The 20,347-nt window shown below is 36.7% G+C and overlaps 4 protein-coding genes across 6 annotated transcripts; 2 read left to right on the top strand and 2 right to left on the bottom strand.

Moving 5' to 3' along the window:
* The first annotated feature begins 49 nt into the window (after positions 1-49).
* On the top strand, positions 50-3,904 carry lrrc14b (leucine rich repeat containing 14B). Its single transcript, XM_042012406.1, has 3 exons — positions 50-779; positions 929-1,557; positions 2,969-3,904. Exons 1-3 carry the CDS (start codon positions 504-506, stop codon positions 3,636-3,638), a joined length of 1,575 nt encoding a protein of 524 aa, XP_041868340.1. The 5' UTR covers positions 50-503; the 3' UTR covers positions 3,639-3,904.
* A 90-nt stretch (positions 3,905-3,994) lies between these two features.
* On the bottom strand, positions 3,995-5,858 carry LOC121657050 (cytochrome b-c1 complex subunit 7). Its single transcript, XM_042012412.1, has 4 exons — positions 5,813-5,858; positions 5,087-5,155; positions 4,491-4,657; positions 3,995-4,189 (listed from the first exon to the last, which is right to left on the bottom strand). The coding sequence occupies exons 1-4, from the start codon at positions 5,829-5,831 to the stop codon at positions 4,112-4,114; spliced, it is 333 nt and encodes a 110-aa protein (XP_041868346.1). The 5' UTR covers positions 5,832-5,858; the 3' UTR covers positions 3,995-4,111.
* A 1,874-nt stretch (positions 5,859-7,732) lies between these two features.
* On the bottom strand, positions 7,733-11,130 carry mterf3 (mitochondrial transcription termination factor 3). 3 transcript variants are annotated; one of them, XM_041966992.1, is made up of 8 exons: positions 11,009-11,130; positions 9,816-10,171; positions 9,534-9,689; positions 9,196-9,385; positions 8,897-9,044; positions 8,736-8,807; positions 8,488-8,649; positions 7,733-8,388 (listed from the first exon to the last, which is right to left on the bottom strand). In XM_041966992.1, the coding sequence occupies exons 2-8, from the start codon at positions 10,162-10,164 to the stop codon at positions 8,194-8,196; spliced, it is 1,272 nt and encodes a 423-aa protein (XP_041822926.1). In that variant the 5' UTR covers positions 10,165-10,171; positions 11,009-11,130; the 3' UTR covers positions 7,733-8,193. The 3 variants fall into 3 exon arrangements, with proteins under 3 accessions (XP_041822926.1, XP_041822928.1, XP_041822927.1); XM_041966994.1 differs by having other exon boundaries at positions 9,534-9,686; XM_041966993.1 differs by lacking the exon at positions 11,009-11,130 and adding an exon at positions 10,812-10,996.
* Positions 11,131-11,305: 175 nt separating this feature from the next.
* ptdss1b (phosphatidylserine synthase 1b) lies at positions 11,306-20,122 on the top strand. Its single transcript, XM_041966995.1, has 13 exons — positions 11,306-11,608; positions 11,722-11,813; positions 12,318-12,362; positions 12,450-12,574; positions 12,659-12,817; positions 13,131-13,282; positions 14,085-14,226; positions 14,378-14,490; positions 14,988-15,053; positions 17,587-17,686; positions 19,092-19,151; positions 19,601-19,676; positions 19,764-20,122. Exons 1-13 carry the CDS (start codon positions 11,430-11,432, stop codon positions 19,856-19,858), a joined length of 1,404 nt encoding a protein of 467 aa, XP_041822929.1. The 5' UTR covers positions 11,306-11,429; the 3' UTR covers positions 19,859-20,122.
* The last annotated feature ends 225 nt before the right edge of the window (positions 20,123-20,347 follow it).

Raw genomic sequence — 20,347 nt, 5'->3', positions numbered from 1 at the left:
ACATTTCTGGTGACAATGGTTGTAGCTATAAATTATTATGTGTAGTAATTTATAATCAGTCTAAATAATTATAGAATAGTAATTTTATTTTTTATCAGTGGCACAGTGTAGATACTATAGTCTAGCAGCAAAACTTCACAAATTAATGTTCTAAATAGAAAAAAAGCTTCCTAACTGGATTCAAATGTTGTTCATACTCATCTCTCTGGCAAAGTTGCGAATAGACAGCATGCCCGACGAAGGACATGAGACAGCTGTTTCTATTAATAACCTCAACCCTTTTACTTATCACAAGACCCTACCGTGGCTTGCTGCTGCCTCACCAAAGCGATCCTTGTCCCTGACAAACACAACACTTGGACTGGACAAGAGAAAATATCAACACAGCAGCAGCTACTGAGGAGAGATACTGCAACACGGAGCTGTTTGAAAGCAGCTCTCATCCTTAACAGAGAAACTAACAGCTTAAACCTTCTGGCACCTTGGGGAGAAAGTCTGAGAACATGAAAACCCTGCGCTTCCTTGCAGCTGAATGCTTTGTCCAGACTGGTCCAGGTGCTTTGGGGAACCTGAGCTGTGTATCTTTTAACCTCTACCCACTTCTCTTCAAGGCCTGCTACCTCCATGAGCAGGCTGACTTGCTGCATGCTTTGGTCCAGACGTGGCCTCTTCATGAGCTCAGCATACAAAGACTTCTGGGAAAGACCACCGACTGTCAGATGGACCTCACCTCTCGCACCTGCCGACTTTGTCTAGAAGCAATTTTGACCGGTCTAAAGGTACTTAAAAGGGTTTGCATTTATAGTAAAACTATGTTTAATCCCATTCTTAAGCTGTCATTTGTATTTAATTAATTATTACTTTTTTTTTCTTGCCTAACTAAAAAAGCATTACTTCAGTGACTTTGTAATATTCCTTTTTTCCTAAGGATTATGTACTGTCTCCTTCAAGAACTTACTTGAAGTGCTTACATGCGGTGGATCTGACTGCCCTTAAGGACATTGAGTACCAGGTCTGCCCATGCAGGTCCACACTGGGTCGATGGGCAAGAACCCAACTCCTTACTCAAATGTGCTATGAAACAATGGTGGCTATGCAATCCAGTGATGTGTCTCGAGCTGCCTTTGAAACATCTATCGACATCTACCTAAACGGATTTGTCACAGGCCGCAACTATGAGCTGGTGGCCCAGGCCTTCCTGCTCCTTCGCTACTGTCCTCTGAAGCTTCACTTTGTTAGATTCAGAGCTGATTCCCTCGCACTCAAACAGCTGTTCTATGTGCTTCGCCTGGCAGAGCCTGAATCCATCACAAAGCTGGAGGTGGTCCACAATGTTCCCTTGGAGGCCACCCACTTAGAGGTACTGCTGTCCAGGGTAGAATTCCCCAAATTACAGTCTTTGACCCTTCCGGCTGGAGCATTAGATATTAGGAGGCTGGGTGCTGATGATGATGATCTCTTGGCAACAATTGGTAATCTGCTGGCAAAGCTGAGCAGCCTCACTGAGTTCTGCGTGGGGTTCTCTACCCTCACAGGACATCTTCGAAGACTGCTGAGGTGAGTCCATCAACAGATGGAAAGTTAAAAACATTGTTTTTCTAAATTTTTGTATACTGAGGTAATGGGCACTGATACTGATTGTGATGTCCAAGCTGCACATACCCTGCAGCATCAACAGCTTTGACATGCTCTAAATTAGTGGTTCTCAAGCTTTTTGTGCACGGCTCCCTTTTCACCAACATCAGTGTCAACGCCCCACTCCACCCAACAACAATATGTTCACATTTTATATATTGTTATCTTTTCGATTCATCATCATTTGCTTTATGTTTGGCCTTTGGCACTTTAACAAACTTGCCCATGTTTTGCTAGCAGTGCAAAAACTGTTTTATTTAGACAAGCTTGAGACCCCCTATCATAATCCTGGGCCCCCTAGTTTGGGAACCACTGCTCTGAATGATCAGTCTTAAACAGCTTTTTAGGACACTCCAGCTTTAAGGCTCTTGTTTAGCAGTGGAAAGTATTTCATTGTTAAAATTGCTGACACAATGCCAGCCTGAGGACAGACACCAGCAGGTCAACCAGGAACCTGGTGGATATGACTTACGGTTCAAAGAGAAATGGAGCAGGAGTTTAAACCCTAAACAACTGTTGTTCACATAATGGCAGATAGTTTGAGAATTTCTAATTTAATGATGCAGACAGAGATGAGCTGAGGGATTTATGTAATAATCACCATTCTGCATATTTTCTAACATCACCAGTTTTTGCCAACTCGAGGCTATGGTGTGAACTGTGTGGAAGTGAAATATAACTTCTGAAGTGGCTGCAAATTTAATTTTAAACCAAACTCCTACTCTGATTTTACTTGCATCAACAACAGATTACAATCAGCAAAAGACTCAGCAGCTCTACTTAGAACAAAAACTAAAACGCAGGCTGAAACCACCACGGAGAAAAGAGGAAATTAAATAACTAAAATGCAATTGCAGGAGAGCAGGGAGGATTTGGAGAAAAAATAAACTAACAATTTATTATGAAATTTAATGTGAACTCAAAACCTACAATGACACAGTCAAATGAGTCAAAAGAATGTGACAGGTTATGATCAAGAGGGTGTTTTAAAAATTAGTTAGTTTTGTGTTTTTATGTAGAGCACTTTGTGCTTCTTTTTGTATGAAAAGTACTTAATAAATAAAATTTAATTTGATTCTTTCGGGTACAGTATCAGTGAGCAAATTATTTTTAGAATCCCCAATGAATAATGAAACCAACTGTGTGAATGTACACCAAAAAAAGATAACCTTTTCTTAACCTTTCTGGTAGCAAATTCAGTTCAAAGATCTTCAAGAAATAAATGTCTTTAAAAAAAAAAACAACATGTAACAACAGTATTAAAATGGTTGTTCAGTAATCTGTTTCTTTGCAACCCACATCTCATCCATCTTTTTTCTCATCTTATACCCAGTCCTCTCAACACACCACTAACGGTTCTGGAGCTGGCCAATTGCTACCTGAACCGTCTGGACATGACATACCTGGCCAACAGCCTCCACAGTGAGGCCCTGATTCACCTGGACATCAGTGGACATGACATCTTTGGCTCCTTCTCCGCACAATTCCAGAAACTGCTGAATCGCTGTTCAGCAACACTGGCAAGCCTGACTCTTGAGGAGTGTGATATTGATGATCAACACTTAAACACATTCACCGATGCTCTAACCCCCTGCCAAGGACTGGAAGAACTTAAATTTCTGGGAAATCCTCTGACCTCTACTGCGCTGCGCAGGCTATTCTCCATACTGTCTGCAGGGTTTCCTAAGTTAAGGTACATAGAGGTTCCTGTACCCCGTGAATGCTACTCAGAGGATGTTACCTATCCTCTTGATGACTCAGTCTTGCAGCACTACAACAAGGACTTGTTTCAGGAGATCAGGCGCCAGCTATTGGGCATCTTACAAGAGGCTGGTAGAGGAAGTGTTGAGGTGTGCACCCCCCTGATGGGAAGCTATGATCCAGACATTAATGAAACCAGCAATGAGCTAGGGGTGTCTATGTTGAAATCTTTCAACAACATAATTGGGAACTTTATTGGCACCATAACTGACGTGGACAACAGGAGATCACAAGCCCAGTAAGGGACCTGAGGCGGCTTCCTGTGGAGGCATCAGTGGGCTGACAGAAAAGGGTTTGAGCTCAGGCTTTGTAAAAAAAAAACTTGTGTGTGAAAAGATTTTTAAACCTGACAAATATCGTTGCTAGGTTTTCAATAAATGGTTGCTATAGGAAGGCTATATCAATTTGGGCTTTTGTTCTGAGGCTACGTTAACTTACAGCTATAAAACAAGCTCTTCTAATCTGCCCTTGACTGAAGGCCAAAACTGACACCAGTTAACAGTTTAATAAGTGCCCAAATGTTTCACTGTGTCACACCAATAAATCAAATCTTCTAAAAGCCCATTTTTATGCCAAAAACAGACACTTCTACACCATCTAAAATGTACAATTCTTTAATTAGCACTGTTTCAATATAGGTTTCCATTTTAAATATTACATCAAGGGACGATTGTGCACCAACTGAAGACATTAACAACCGTGACCAGGAACTGTCTCATTTCTTCATCCATTCCTCTCTTTCTTTCCTCTCACGGATCACCTCATCCAGATATGGTGTCAGGTAATGGATTTCCTGAGGGGATGATAAATTAAAAAATAAATAAAATAAATAATAAAAGACAATAAGGGGAAATAAATATCACATCTTACATTAGGTAACTGGAGATAATGATGTAAAAGCTTCTTAGATTTATAACAAATAGTTCCCATTTCTATAGCATATACTTTTCACTGAGAACACGAGAGGTGAAACAGTTGCTGGCAAAATTAGCACCTGTCTATTAATAGTAGAAGAAATATGCTATACGAGTGTTTCTTTACATAAATCTCAATTCAAACATAATACACACTCAGCTTTCTTGTTGTAAACATACCTCTTCATACTTTGTCCACTGTTCTTTAGGGAGAATCTGCTGCTTCATAGAGAGATCCAGGGCTCTCTTGATCCTGAACATCCTATCATTGTAAATGTTCTCTGGAAGCCTTGTAAGGGCTACTTTCACATCCGGATTCTCATGTATTGTGTCATCACGCATTAAGCCTGCAAGAGAAGACACATACTGATTTTAGTTAAAGTCCAGTTGGAAATCAAAGCTGCCATTCCCATTGTTGACAATGGCAGCTTTTACAAACGCAGAAGCACAATCTAGAAACCTGTAAACTGCAATCCACACCTGTATCATCTCTCTCCAGGACTATTGACATTTTTGTTGTAGGTATTCATGTAGGTGAAACCCATTGTGCCTCTTCTCAACTTCCAACTAATCCAACTAACTTTTTCTTTATACTTACACATTACTTATTTTCACCTAGACATTCTGTGCATTGTCTTTAGTTTCTTAATTTTGCCCCAATTTTCTTTAAGTGTTTGCTATAAACAGCCCAATTCTAATAATCAATGCCTCTTCATTGGAAAGCATTTTCTGAGATTTTAAAATCTATAGAAAGAAAGAAATGTTTCTTTACTTACCAAGCTTGTTGAAGCCACATAAGTTGTAATACCATTTACGGAAACCAAGCATAAGCCTGCCCGTCGCCACTGTGAACATAAGGTTAAATAAAACATACAAAAAAGATCAGGTAAGCAGCACAGATTTGACTGTATGGAAAAATAAGATTAGTTGCTGATATGAGGAAGATTAACCTCTACTGAAGAACAAAACGTGATGTTTCTTCCCGATTACCAGTTTTGAGTCACACAATAATAATAATGTAAAATCATATTTTCTTCCTGAGATAAAGGCTCTTTGAGAAAACATACACAACCCATCCATCTGACATCGAAGATGTTTGAGACGCAGGATAAAGAAAAACCACTCAACACTTGAAGAACGGCAACCATTATATTCACAATATACTCTAAATGATCAATAACAAGTGTTTATTAAACCATTAATTCGCCTCAAATGATAAGACGATGAAAACATTTCTTTTTTATTATTATTTTATTGTGATAAACATTCATGCTAAATGCTAAGCTAACGTTAGCTGAGCACTACTACCCGTTAGCATCACTTAGCAAGGGGACATTAGAGGACACAAAAGTCAAATGCCCGTAAACTGGTATTCAGGCAGAAAATGCCATCATAATATAACAGTATGTACTGTAATATGGTACGAATCCCAGTATAACTGTAAGACATTAATTTTAAAAAGGTAGAAATAGAGACAAGAAACCAGAGTGGTGCTCATTTACCTGGTGCCCTCGACGCCATTTTTGCCTACTAGAACGCTGCAGTGCGTTGTGGGTAAAAAAAAAAAAAAAAGAAAGAAAGAAAGCACTTCAGCTATTGAGCAACTTTACATAACCTACAAAGCTCAAAAGCTCTCGATATATATATATATATATATATATATATATATATATATATATATATATATATATATATATACAATATGAAGAAAATAATCATTCCATGCTATCATGCTTTTTTCCATGCTTTGAAATTGAGATCACTTTTTGGATTTTCTCTCACCAAAAAACTTTGTGGCACAACAAATACTAAGCAGGCTACAAATAACTTCCATCCTAGATAACTTTACCCCAAAATTTTCCCACATATGGGCATTGTAGTAATGCAAAAAACTCAATATATGTAAAAATAATAAATACATAAAATATCTACCTACAGTACAAGATTTAAAATAAATATATACATATTGGAAAAATTAAAAAGTATAAGCCTGAGTGCCATTATTGCAAATTTTAGTAAACGTTTGAGTAGTATTTGTTTCTAAACAATACTTTAATAGATGTGTCACATGAATGAAGTATGTTGGACATCAGACTCCTATGACGGCACACGTGTGAAAGCATGAAAGCAGAATGGATCATTTTTATATAAAAAGATTGGGTCACAAATAAACGGTTTACAGCTGCGACCAGTCACCAGAGACACACTGAAGGCCTTCAACAGTTACAACAGTATACAAAGTGTGAATCCGGGTAAGTGTGGCATCATGCTTGAGAAGAAATATTTGTTTTGTTGCCAATTGCACAAAGGGGATGAACAATGATTAATTTAGAACTTTTTAGCCTCAACCCATAAATGACACAATTAAAACTTTGTCAGGGTTGGATGTTCCAACAGGTCAATTATCACACAGCTGGTTGTGAAATGGATAAACTATGTTTTCTTTATCAGATATGCACTATATGTAAAATTAAATCAGCATAATCTCAGTTAACAAAACTAAAACCTAAAATGAAGTTAGTCAGAACGCAGTGTATACAAACAGATGTTGCAGTTCATGAAAAGACTGTGCTGTCATGTCCAGTGTTAGCTTATCAAATAGCTATTTGCTGTGGCACCACCCCTTTAACGCTATATGTAATGAACTTTTCCTCCTTCCAACACTAAGAAATTTAAGAGGAAACCACTTATTCTGTCAGTTCCAGTGGTTTTGCCACAGCCTTGTTGCTGGTTAAATAAAAACAATTATTCATTCATTCTCTTTACCACTTAGTCCATTACGGGTTGCAGATAAGCTGGAGCCTATCCCAGCATTAACAGGTGAGTGGCAGGGTACACCCTGGATGGGTCACCAGTCCATCGCAGGGCCAACACATAGGGACAACCAACCATTCACACTAGGGAGAATTTATGGGCAATTAACCTAACTTTTAGACGGTGGGAGGCAGCCGGAGTACCCAGTGAGAACATGCAAACTCCACACAGAAAGGCCACTGCCCAGCCCCCCAGCCAAAATTCGAACCAGTGGCAGTGCTAACCACCACACCACTGTGCAACCACAAAAAAACAACAAAAACTGTTAGCCAAGGGCCAAAGTTTGATTCAACTAAATATTAAATTTGATGTTATTTACCTTCTGTTGGTACTTTGACCCTATGATTTAAAAACTTGTGCATTTTTCATTTATTCTTTAATAAAGGAAAACTGAAACAGTTCAATGAAATCATCAAGAGTGCATTTTTGTCCCATCCACGAGATTTATTATGTATATTTATGAACCGTGCAAATGCCTCAACAGCAGGTTGTAAAAACAGCCAATCGTAAAGATTTGTCTTCAAAACTGACCAAGTAGTAACTGTAGCTCAATTAAAGCATAAAAAAAAAATAGCAAAGGATACATTATACAGAGCCCAGGCTTGATGCAGAGTCAACATGGTTTATTGATTAGCATTTCTTATTTACATGTAACCACAGTTTAAAAGCTTTTAAACAGTTCTATAGTGTAGTTGAAACATACAGCTTAACCAGGAATCATAATGGACATCTTTAGAATTTTTAAATCTACAAACTAACAACATAAAGTTGAATAGCATGATGTAGGACATGCAAATGTGTTTATTGTATTTCTAATTGTACATTTGTTGTACTGACTTATGTTCAGCCACCGAACAAGTGAAATCTCCATTTTATGACATAAAACCTAAATGAAGAATGTGTTTTTAGGACTGAACATAAATCTAAATAGTTATTTCCAGATTGACAGTCATAAAAAATAAGAGCAGTAATTGCAGTACAAGTTGACATACATGATATATTCATTGAGCATCATATTTGTTGAGTAGATTTTACTACTTTAGTCCTTTAAAAGTCACACTGTAAAGAATTAAAGCATTTTTTGGAACAAATAAAAATCTTCCAGTGTTGCCAAAGCCAACTCAGTGCAAAAAGTATCATCTGGCAACGAAACCAAGCGGTCCAAGGAGATGTAGTTTGGCAGGGTTGGGTCATACTGAGCTTTTCCAAGGTACTCAAGGAAGAGATGGCGCTCTCTAAGGCGCAGGTACTTTGTATTAAGGACCTATATGAAGATACAAATTCAGAAATGTAAGAAAACATGTTTACAATGACCCCTAAATTGGTGGGTGAAAAAGAAAAAAAACATATGAAGACCACTCACCTGTGGGAACTTTGTGATCAGGTAGTGGGGCACCTTCATGGTGTTGTGGAGAAAGTCAAATGTCTGTGTAAGTTTCCTTTTATTGGCTGTCAACACCTTAGGAACCGCAATCACTATGTGTTGGATCTCATTTTCCTTAAAGCCAAGCTCTATCTGACACACCTGTGAAGCACATTTACTAAATGATTTAACACACCATCTCAGGGTTATTCAAATTAGGATTTGTCATAATTTATGTTATTTGATACCTTCAAGTTTTCTTTAACAGGCTCCAAACTACCACAAAGTAGTCTGGGCAGACGAGCTAAAATGTTTCGTGTCTGCAGACAGAGATGAGAGAGATAAAATGATACATTAAATGTTGTGCTTTTCCTTCAAAGAAGTGAGATCTCATTCAAACCATACATACGTTAGAAGCACTGAGTTTGAGTTGTTGTTGGTAGAAAGCCAGTCGGTTGTCTATCCTCTTCACACTGAAATTGAGGAGATGAGGAGCTCTGGACACCATGGAGGCAACTGTCTCTGAACTAAACTTTTTTGACTTGAGATAGTTAACCCTACATAAATAAAACAGGAAAAAGACATTAATTAGACAGTCTTGTGCTTAATGTGACTGCAGAGAAGGAAAAATCACTCATCGCTTCTAAAACATAAAGTATATGGTCAAATATTAAGGTGTCTAATGATGCTAAAATATCTTAATGTTACCTGGCTTGTAGGTTTTCCAAACTCTCAGTGAGAATGAAGGGATTGTGTGTGATAATATAGCTAAAACGAGAGTCCTCCACTCCAATCTCTTTAAGAAACAGCAGCCGAGGTGCCACGTCTGTGTTGAAGTCAAGTCTGAGCAGCATGGAGCCTACATTGGGCTTTTGTTCCAGCTTAAACAAATTCACCCCTGCAATGACACAGGAAAATTTTCATGATATAACACTCAAAAAAGACCATTGTCTTTCATACTAAACCATAGCTCTAATGTTGTGTCAAAACTAGCAAAGAAAATTTTTATTAAAATGTTCTTAACATTTTGCCAACAATTTAATTACCTAGTTGTACCAGCTTGGCAAGTGTCTCTGACTTGTCAACATAATCTCTAAGGGATGTGGAAGCTGAGGGCATGGAAGAGGGAATAGAAATACTGACAGCTTCCTCGTCGCTGATCTCCTCCAGTGCTGAAAATTCACCAGCAGCATCTAAGTCTGCTTAAAAGAAAATACAGAATGAAGCAGTTGAACACCCATAAGATTAAAAAAAAATCTGTAATACAGTTTTAGACAATGGTGTGTGACCAGCGTTTATATGATCAACAATAAAAATCAAATATCTACCTAAGGAAATCTTATTCTGGCTTATTGGCTGAGGATCTGTGGTTGGCATATGGGTGGCCTTATATGCAACAATATCAGTTCTAGATAAATCTTCTGTATATTTGTTCTCCTTTGCCTTGGTTGTCAGATATTTTGCTGTGAAGTCATTGTAGTGGCACATCTGCTGTTTCCACTTCAGTCTTGTCTGAAATCCTGTGTGACTCCCAGAGATGAATAATCCATTACTGATTTTGGCCGATTCCTTGGTTACTATAATGCAATGTCGAACTTGGAGGTAATGCTGCCATGTGCTAGCCGTAGAGCAAAGACCTCTGCTTCGCAAACACAGCTGAGCACATGCAGCTGCCATGGTTATTCTGTAAGAAAGAAATATGGCGTGTTAAAGAATGCAAGTCAATACCATCTTCAGACCGACGTTATCTTGTGATATGTCTGTCTGTTGTGTCCTAATGTAAAATGCTATGGAAAAACCTAGTTAATACCCAGATCATTCACATTTAAACTACAAAAAAGTGTAAACAAAATTGGTTATTTTATGTCAAAGTCAAGCTCTGATAGGATAACAGTTGGTCCTAGATTTATGTGGATGTTATTTTCAAATGCATCACCGATCAACACATTAGCTCAGATTCCATCAAAATGTACCAAAACATTTTAAGAAAAAAACATTTGAAAAATTAAATGTCTAATGTAATTAAATTTCTTGTACTGTGCTGTACACTCTGTTCTTACTTCTTTTACTATTTTGACTATAAACCTGCTAAGTTAGATAGCAAAATGGATGCAATATAGAAACTTTGTCGTTAATACATAGTTTATACGTATTATAATCGTGTAAGATATGGTAAAATGATTTTGTACTGCACTATTTGACACAACTTTTGTCCACTTATGGATAACCCAGCTGTTCGTGAGCACAAAAGAAGTTTAGTTAAAAGGCAATGTTTTAAAGCTAGTATTATTCGTGATTACGTGGAGACATTCACAGTAATTTACATTTCCACTTATTTGCTAGCTTATGACACCAGAAATTTGAAACAATTGCTCCACTGTTGCCCTCTCCGTGGCTAGCTTGACCCAGATTCCTCAATGCTAGCAAGCTAGCATAACAACAACTGGTCAAATCTAGAAACTTAAATCTCAATTAAACAGCCCAAGTCAACACACAGTTTTAGGCAATTTGCCCCACTCACAGTTTCTGAATCAGTACATTTTATTTCCAACTCTGCTCCTTCTCAAACCAAAACGTCGTCAAACGTAAACTACTACACGTGCATATATTCACGGAAGGGCTTTTGGACGACGTCATGATATGGAATGTGCCAAAATTGTGTACTTTATCATTAGACATTGCCTTTAATTTACAATTTAGGGCAAATATTTAAGTAAATTTTTATATATGGCCAAAATAAACCGCTACAGTGTACTCATTTGTTTTGATAGTCACGTTAACATTTTTATTCGCCGTCACACACCCCTTCCTTTAATTGTAGTGGTTTCGTCCGTCCTCAGGGTTTCTCTTTCCTGAGCCGTGCTCGCATCATTTCTATAACATTTAGTTTTAGTTTAAAAGAAATTATCAGTAAAACTAAGAAGATAGGTAACAACAGCGAAATGGCAGTCAGTGAAGGTCTTCGATCACCGAGGAGGGATGATGCAGACTATAAGTTACATTTCCGAATGATAAACGAGCAACAAGTGGAGGATATCGGTCTTGACTTCTTCTACAAGCCACACACTATAACACTGTTGACAGTCACAGTGCTCAGCCTGATGTACTTTGCATTCACGAGGTAAATTACAACGTGAAGACCGCGACTTTAAATGTTTAATTCTAGTTTAAGTCTAGCTTAAATGGGTGTTTTCAGTCTTCTAATTGTTAACACTTGAAATTGTATTCTGACAGGGACAATGAACACTCAGACAATAATCTCCGTGTTGGTCTGTTGGTAGTTGTCTCCTTTTTCTTGGTCATCAGTATTCTGGCCTTCCCTAATGGTAAGCTCTAACTACACATACACTGACTTCATTATTGAATGGTATGTGATTAAGTCCTTCTATATAATAAAACCACAACTTATTGGTAGTGGTTGTGAAACAATTACTAAATCACTTATTATAGTTACGAAACAAACCAACTTGTTATAGTTATGAAACAATGGCATTATTGGTTTTAAATTTTTTTAATCTAAAATGCGATCAAATGTCTGTTTCCAGCTCCTCCGATGTAATGATTAGTTCATTTTATTATCTTATGTTGTAATAAAAAGGAATATTTAGGGGTTTTTGGCTCTTGGTTGATTGAAACACATTTGTTTTCCTGACAGTTTAATTATAGAAGAAATAACTGGCAGGATCAAGACAGTAATTCAGATTATAAATCAGATGATGAATCAATGAATACCTCCCTTTATGTCAGGGTTTTCTTTTTTAATTTTCCTGCTGTGTATGCTGTGAAAAGCACACGTTGTATAGTTTGCTGATGTTCACTAATGTTCTCAGGACCCTTCACAAGGCCACATCCTGCAATATGGCGAATGGTGTTTGGTGAGTGGTCAAATTGACCTACCATTTCTGTTTAGATTCCATTTTTATTTGTCGTAGTACTCACTCACATTCTCTTATCTTTGGTAGGTCTCAGTGTGCTCTACTTCCTGTTTCTTGTCTTTCTCATATTCCTTAACTGGGACCAAGTGAAAAGTCTCATGTATTGGCTAGACCCAAATCTGCGTTATGCCAAACGGGAAGCTGATGTTATGGTAGGGTTAGTTCTGAACTTTAAGTTTTGAATACATTTTACATCTGTTTGTTGCCATTTGTTAACCTTGTTTTCCTTTTAATAGGCATATGCTGTAAACTGTACAGTAATAACATGGGAGCGCATCCTGAGCCACTTCGACATCTTTGCATTCGGCCACTTTGCAGGATGGGCCATGAAGGCTTTGCTGATCCGCAGCTACGGCCTGTGCTGGACCATTAGCATCACCTGGGAACTCACTGAGGTGACGGGCATGTGTTTGTCTACTCGTGGCTGAGATGAGGCTTCATGTGGCTGCATTAATAAAATGTGCCATAAATCATGTAAATATTTATGTCAGACAAGTTGTATCCTTATGCTGGATCAGCGTAGACACACAAGCAACGAGGATGGTTTGTCTAACTAACAAGCAGTTTTTACACATATATCTATATCAGATTTGTCACTGAATCAAGTGCATCATTAAACTTTAGTTTTCTAGAGTTAAAATAAATTTTTGGCACTTGATTCTGTTTGTTATTTTTACCCCTCTCTCTCTTTTACACACTTGTTCACAGCTATTCTTCATGCATCTTTTGCCAAACTTTGCGGAGTGCTGGTGGGATCAGGTGATACTCGACATACTGTTATGTAATGGTGGAGGCATCTGGTTGGGCATGACAGTCTGCCATTTTCTGGAGATGAGGACCTACCGCTGGGCTAGCATCAAGTCAGTGTTTTCAGTGATATTATTTTCTCACTTTATACACATGTCAGCCATAGAACATGAGAGGCTAAATGGCTTAAACAATCTGAGTTTAAGTTATGGCGCTAGAAAAGTTAAATTAACAGTTAAAACATGTACCTAAAACATTTTATTTTCACACAAGTTTTAAAAATAAGAACCTAATTAAACTCATAAAGTAAACATTTTGTACTTGGTAATTTTTTTAATAAGGTAAATGGACAACACAGGTGGTTTCTTCACCACATTTTAAACACCAGCCTGTGTCAGAAAAGAGTTCCAGCATAGTTGGTTTCTTCAAGTTGAGCCGGTTTTCAAAACCCTAGGGCTGACTCGGGCTGGTGTTGAAAATGTGGTGAATAAACTGTTTCTTCACCACATTTTCAACACCAGCCTGTGTCAGAAAAGAGTTCTTGTGCTGTGGGAAACATCCTGCCTACCTAAAAAATCCCAACCATGTGAACCGAGTTATGAAAGACCAGTTGCTCTAACATGGTGTTTTTACTGTCATAAAATGGTTCAAGTCTGATAGTCTTTCTAGCACTTGTATATATTTTTTTTTCTGAATCACATTCCAGCATTCTTTTGGAGTCTAGCCAGACATTTTGACTTAAGAAATGTTTGGAGAGGAACTAGCAGCCCTCATTATGAGCCACTTACAATTTCTTCAAAAAAAAAAAAAAAAAAAAAGCAAACAAACAAACTGTGGCCTGTTATTAATATTTGGAGCTAGAGTAAATGTGTGTTTTTAACATCTCTGTAAGGTTGCACACCTGTTTCTGTTCAGAGAAATCCACACCACCACTGGGAAGATAAAGCGAGCCGTTCTCCAGTTCACCCCAGCCAGCTGGACTTATGTGCGCTGGTTTGACCCAAAGTCCTCCTTCCAGAGGCTGGCAGGCATCTACCTCTTTATGATCTTATGGCAGGTAGTGTATGCTTTGTTTTTTGTTTTAGAAATACTTGTCTGACTGCTAGTCATGGGTATTAGTTCAGTTAAACAAAAGAACATTATTTTAAAAAAATCTTACAGATGTTGTTAGTCTTATTATTTAAACATATTTCTGTTTTTATTTGTAGCTAACAGAGTTGAACACGTTCTTCCTGAAGCACATCTTCATCTTCCAAGCTTCACATCCTTTCAGCTGGTGTCGTATCCTCCTTATCGGAATCATTACCGCCCCCACTGTACGGTATGTTCAAGCTTCAAAATTACTTACACAAGTGATAAACTTAATTCAGATACAATATGATTAAATTGTTGACCATAAAGTAATAATTCTCTTTTAAATCAGTGTCAAATACTGGCAAAATAATCACTGAGCCTCACATATGAAAATTTTCTGAGATTTTACTTAAACCTTTATTTAAAGATTAGTTCCAATGATGGACACACATAGTTTAGAAAAGATGTGGAACATTGAAAAACAACTTAAAGCAAGTTAGATGATTACTATCAAACTGACAGTTCATATCCCTCATTTTAACTGATAATACCCCACATTCCTCACAAAACTCATGCAAATTCGCCACAGGCTCAAACTGCAGTATCTGTACAAAACTTGCAAGGAAGTCCCTTACATCACTGCAATTTAGACGTAACTTTCTGCTCTAGTCATACTTAAAATCAAAACTGCTTCTAAGTTTGTTTTTAGAATTATTAACAAATATTTGCTTAAACCTTTTTCAGACAGTACTATGCATACCTGACAGACACTCAGTGTAAACGAGTTGGGACGCAGTGTTGGGTGTTTGGGTAAGAATATTTTGCTCATCAGTTTATATCTTTATATTTTTGTGGTTTTGAAGGTTGTTTTTGTTTTGTTTGTTTTTTTTTTTTTTAAAGATTTTTGGTGATGTTTTACAGAGCTCCCTACCAGTAAAAAGTAGAAATTTGCCATTAGATTTATTATTATTATTATTATTATTATTATTATTATTATTATTATTATTATTATTATTGTAGTTTTGTTTTAGTTATGATTTACAAATGTCTGTCAGTCAGTTCAGTCATGATGCAGAGTTTCCCAGTAACAAACTGACACTGAAGATTGCTGGAAGTCTGGTATGGTGGCTTTGTTTAGAGAAGGGGTTCATGGCTAAGTGACATCAACTCGGTCAAACTCTTAACAAGCCAACTAACACAGACCCTGTTAGCCTGCTGTAGGTTTTATTTTAATGTAATTTTAGCGTAGCTCATTGAGGATAATTTTATAGCAGTACATTTTCTCTGGTCAATTGATATTCATGACATTATGCTGTTATTGACCTCACTCCCCTCAGACACAAAGCTGCTGATGCCCTCACACTGCATCAGTCGCTATAGCAACACAAGATGAGCAATGTGTCAGCATGAAACACTTAACATTAAGACTGTTCTTTTAGCTGTAGTGAGTATGTTCTAGTCATAAGATTTTATGGGAGGGATATATATATATATATATATATATATACAGTCATGGACAAAATTGTTGGTACCCTTCGGTTAATGAAAGAAAATATCACAATGGTCACAGAAATAACTTGAATCTGACAAAAGTAATAATAAATAAAAATTCTATGAAATTTAACCAATGAAAATCAGGCACTGCTTTTCAACCATGTTTCAACAGAATTATTTAAAAAAATAAACTCATGAAACAGGCCTGGACAAAAATGATGGTACCCTTAACTTAATATTTTGTTGCACAACCTTTTGAGGCAATCACTGCAATCAAACAATTCCTGTAACTGTCAGTGAGACTTCTGCACCTCTCAGCAGGTATTTTGGTCCACTCCTCATAAGCAAACTGCTCCAGTTGTCTCAGGTTTGAAGGAAGCCTTTTCCAGACGGCATGTTTCAGCTCCTCCCAAAGATGCTCAATACGATTTAGGTCAGGGCTCATAGAAGGCCACTTTAGAATAGTCCAATGTTTCGTTCTTAGCCATTCTTGGGTGATTTTAGCTGTGTTTTGGGTCATTGTCCTGTTGCAAGACCCATAACCTGCGACTGAGACCAAGCTTTCTGACACTGGCCAGCACATTTCTCTCTAGAATCTCTTGATAGTCTTGAGATTTCATTGTACCGGCACAGATTCAAGACACCCTGTGCCAGATGCAGCAAAGCAGCCCCAGAACATAACAGAGCCTCCTCCATGTTTCAAAGTAGGGACAGTGTTCTTTTCTTCATATGCTTCATTTTTCCATCTGTAAACATAGAGCTGATGAGCCTTGGCAAAAAGTTCCATTTTTGTCTCATCTGTCCATAGGACATTCTCCCAGAAGCTTTGTGGCTTGTCAACATGTAGTTTGGCTTTTTTATGATTTGTTTTCAACAATGGTGTCCTCCTTGGTCGTCTCCCATTAAGTCCACTTTGGCTCAAACGACGACGGATGGTGCGATCTGACACTGATGTTCCTTGAGCTTGAAGTTGACCTTTATTCTCTTTAAAAGTTTTTCTGGGCTCTTTTGTTACCGTTCGTATTATCCGTCTGTTTGATTTGTCATCAGTTTTCCTCCTGCGGCCACGTCCAGGGAGGTTGGCTACAGTCCCATGGATCTTAAATTTCTGAATAATATGTGCAACTGTAGTCACAGGAACATCAAGCTGCTTGGAGATGGTCTTATAGCCTTTACCTTTAACATGCTTATCTATAATTTTCTTTCTAATCTCCTGAGACAACTCTTTCCTTTGCTTCCTCTGGTCCATATTGAGTGTGGTACACACCATGTCACCAAACAGCACAGTGACTACCTGTAGCTTATATATAGGCCCATTGACTGGTTACAAGATCGTAGACACCTGTAATGCTAATTAGTGGACACACCTTGGATTAACACGTCCCTTTGGTCACATTATTTTCAGTCTTTTGTAGGGGTACCATCATTTTTGTCCAGGCCTGTTTCATGAGTTTATTTTTTTAAATAATTCTGTTGAAACATGGTTGAAAAGCAATGTCTGACTTTCATTGGTTAAATTTCATAGAATTTTTATTTATTATTACTTTTGTGAGATTCAAGTTATTTCTGTGACCATTGTGATATTTTCTTTCATTAACCGAAGGGTACCAAAAATTTTGTCCATGACTGTATATATATATATATATATATATATGCAAAATATTTCCACTGCAGAGAGCTTTTTTAATCTGGATCACATCTGTCATGAGTCCATATTACAAGTTCTATGTATTACTATCCCTGCCATAAAACTTCATGACTAGTACATATTTACTATGTTGCAATAGGAAGCTAAGAGAATATTTATTTATTACTTTTTGTCTGATTGTATTTCTCTATGTCCCTTAAGAGCCATCGCTTTCCTGGAGGCTCTTGTTTGTGTGAAATTTGGCCAAGACTTATTTTCTAAGACCCAAATTCGCCATGTTCTTTTATGGCTCTTCTGTCTGGTAAGAAAAAAAAATGCATATACTTATGGAGAGCAGTTTTATTCATAACTAAATAAACAAATAAATAACTGAAATTAATAAATATGCCATCAAATAAATACAAAATAAATTAATAAAATGTAAATTTTCTTTGATTATTTATTTAATGACACTTATGACATTATTATTATATTTTTTCATTCATTTTTGTATTACCATTTTATTTATTTATCTGTTTATAAATAATTTTAATTTCTTATTTATCTGTTTGTCTCTATATACTTAATTTACCACTTTTTATTTATAATAATATTTAATTTAAATTGGAACTTTTTTTTTACAGTCCCATTTTTATTTTGCTCTTTTTTTGGGGTTCTTATCAAATTACGGGGAATGGTTATCTAACTTTCGTTTCCATACCTGCCTGCCTGCATCCACTTCTACCTGCTCCACCATATGCCCGGCGACCAGCAAAAAGTTGCTGATCTCGGATGGTAGGGACATATATGAAGTAAAAATATATTATCAGTTACCTGGCAATTCTTTTTTAAGCTACTAATAATTATCAAGCACCCTGGGTCATGACCAACTGACTGACTGTAGTGTGCCTTTCTTGGCAGCATCTTCCAGCTCTGCTCTGGAGATTTTTCATCATCCCACCAGTGTTGTCCAGTCTACTTTGATATACCAATCTACATGATTAACTACCGGTCCATTTGTTATTTACACTTGTTTTATCTACTTCAGGGTCGTGGAGTAATAACTAATAAACTAAATCCTGAAGGGATTCCTCTTCTAAACATCCCTCAGGTACCCAGTTGATTCCTGATATGACACTGGAGTGGACCGAACGGGTCCTAGTGGGAGGAACACTTTGCTGTGACTGGTCAGTTCAATTGGGCAAGTGCGCTGATTGACACTGTGGCCAACCAACACACATAACCACGCCCCTTCATATGAATATAAGAACCCGAAATAAAACAAGCAAAACAAAAATGGCACTGCAAAATAAAAGTTCCACATAAAATTAAATTCCATTATAAAATAAAAGTAATAAATAAGTAAACAAATTATTTATATTAAACAAATTTAATAGAAAAAAATAAATAAGTGTAAAAATTATTGATAAAAGAATATTTTCTTCATTGAATATTTGAGTTATTCACACACACATATATATATATATATATATATATATATATATATATATATATATATATATATATATATATATATATATATATATATATATATATATATACATAATTTATGAAACAGCTCTCCTTATATGGTATGTGTGTAAGGTACATGTTTAAACATATACACATGTATTATGTAACAATGTTTCCTATGTAATTATAATAACTCCTTACTCCTTTTCTAAGAATTTGTTTTCAGCTCACTCTTCTTTTATTCTAATCTTCAGGCACTTATCACACTCCTATGTTTATATGCGATGGTGTGGTATGAGCAACGCAAAGTGAAGGTGAGATTCTACTTTGGTCCCTTTTTAAATGTCTTTATTATATTCTTATCAGTCATCTAAGACAAAATAAAAATGTCTGTTTTTTATATTCGTATTGTTTTTTTTTTGTAGATGAAGACAGCAGGTTTCTTTCATTGCAAACATTTTAACTTGTCATAGAAGGAAAAGCACTACTTTTTTTATTAATAATAATGATAATGTTCTTTTCAAATAAGCCGAGACACTGATGGAGTTGGCAGGCACAATACATATGACACTGAAAGTGATGCAGCAAAACTTTATCCTTTTAATGTTTTTTTTTTTTCAAAATGTCTTGAAATTTTGAACCAATGAAGATCAGAAAAAAATAGTTTTTAGGTAGATATTAAGTTACTTATTTTAATTTTGCATTTAAGTTTTGGTTCATTGGAGATCACACTCAATCATGATGAGCTTTTTTCTGTTAATAGAGCATTTCTTTACAAACTGAGGACTGCAATGATAGCAGCCCTGACTCACCTGCTCATGTCTCAGATGGCCTTGCAGGTCAGTCCCATAACAGGCAGACAGGTGATAAATTTAACTGTTCCCCTTTTTTGATGTTTAAGATAATTCTGTGTTTTTTCTCCATAGCTCATATAAATTCTTTAAAAAGTTTACAACCAACAAAACGGAAGAAGGCCTCTGCTAGAAACAGATATGTGAACAGCCATGGAGGAAAGAGATAGTAAACATCACTAAATATTCATAACTGCTGTGGAGGAGATGAGTGGATGATACATTCAACAAAAGGAATACAGAATATGGTTTACTTTATGGAAAAGTTAAAAGTTGTGTCATTGTTTTAGGGAATCTCAGAATGAGCATATATGTGGAAATTGGAGGCAAAACACAAGAAGAAGCTTAAGCCATCATAGACCTGCAGAATGGAGTCTTGATTTTCTTTATTTTAAAAATGAAGACTGCCATATTTGGACTGTACAAACTACCATGGTACCATCAGCATTGCGTACTATCACTGTCTATTTCACAGCAGAATGAATGTTTGGATTCCTTAAGCTGTGAATGTTGAGTCGGGAGTGTACACTCCAGTCTACATGTACCATTTGTACTACCAACACTAATACTTTTTGCACTAAACTTCTTTGACCATTAAATCTTTACATAATACTATGTTCGTAATTTAATTGCTTTATAATAACAATTAAAAATGATAA

This window comes from Melanotaenia boesemani, chromosome 17 (genome assembly GCF_017639745.1).
Source record: "Melanotaenia boesemani isolate fMelBoe1 chromosome 17, fMelBoe1.pri, whole genome shotgun sequence".
NCBI lineage: Eukaryota > Metazoa > Chordata > Actinopteri > Atheriniformes > Melanotaeniidae > Melanotaenia > Melanotaenia boesemani.
This window is presented reverse-complemented; position numbering and strand designations above follow the sequence as displayed.

Excerpts from the sequence above, each read along its gene's own strand:
- LOC121657050 (XM_042012412.1), bottom strand. Across the intron at positions 4,658-5,086 it reads ATGTGGCTTCAACAAGCTTG|GCTTAATGCGTGATGACACA; the intron begins GTAAGTAAAGAA and ends CTTCTCTTGCAG. Across the intron at positions 4,190-4,490 it reads AGTGGACAAAGTATGAAGAG|GAAATCCATTACCTGACACC; the intron begins GTATGTTTACAA and ends TCATCCCCTCAG.
- ptdss1b (XM_041966995.1), top strand. The coding sequence starts at position 11,430 with ATGGCAGTCAGTGAAGGTCTTCGATCACCGAGGAGGGATGATGCAGAC. Across the intron at positions 12,575-12,658 it reads AACGGGAAGCTGATGTTATG|GCATATGCTGTAAACTGTAC; the intron begins GTAGGGTTAGTT and ends TCCTTTTAATAG. Across the intron at positions 17,687-19,091 it reads TTTTATGGCTCTTCTGTCTG|GCACTTATCACACTCCTATG; the intron begins GTAAGAAAAAAA and ends TCTAATCTTCAG.
- mterf3 (XM_041966992.1), bottom strand. The coding sequence starts at position 10,164 with ATGGCAGCTGCATGTGCTCAGCTGTGTTTGCGAAGCAGAGGTCTTTGC. Across the intron at positions 8,808-8,896 it reads TCAAACTCAGTGCTTCTAAC|ACACGAAACATTTTAGCTCG; the intron begins GTATGTATGGTT and ends CTCTGTCTGCAG. Across the intron at positions 8,389-8,487 it reads TGATCACAAAGTTCCCACAG|GTCCTTAATACAAAGTACCT; the intron begins GTGAGTGGTCTT and ends ATCTTCATATAG.
- lrrc14b (XM_042012406.1), top strand. The coding sequence starts at position 504 with ATGAAAACCCTGCGCTTCCTTGCAGCTGAATGCTTTGTCCAGACTGGT. Across the intron at positions 780-928 it reads CAATTTTGACCGGTCTAAAG|GATTATGTACTGTCTCCTTC; the intron begins GTACTTAAAAGG and ends TTTTTTCCTAAG. Across the intron at positions 1,558-2,968 it reads CATCTTCGAAGACTGCTGAG|TCCTCTCAACACACCACTAA; the intron begins GTGAGTCCATCA and ends TCTTATACCCAG.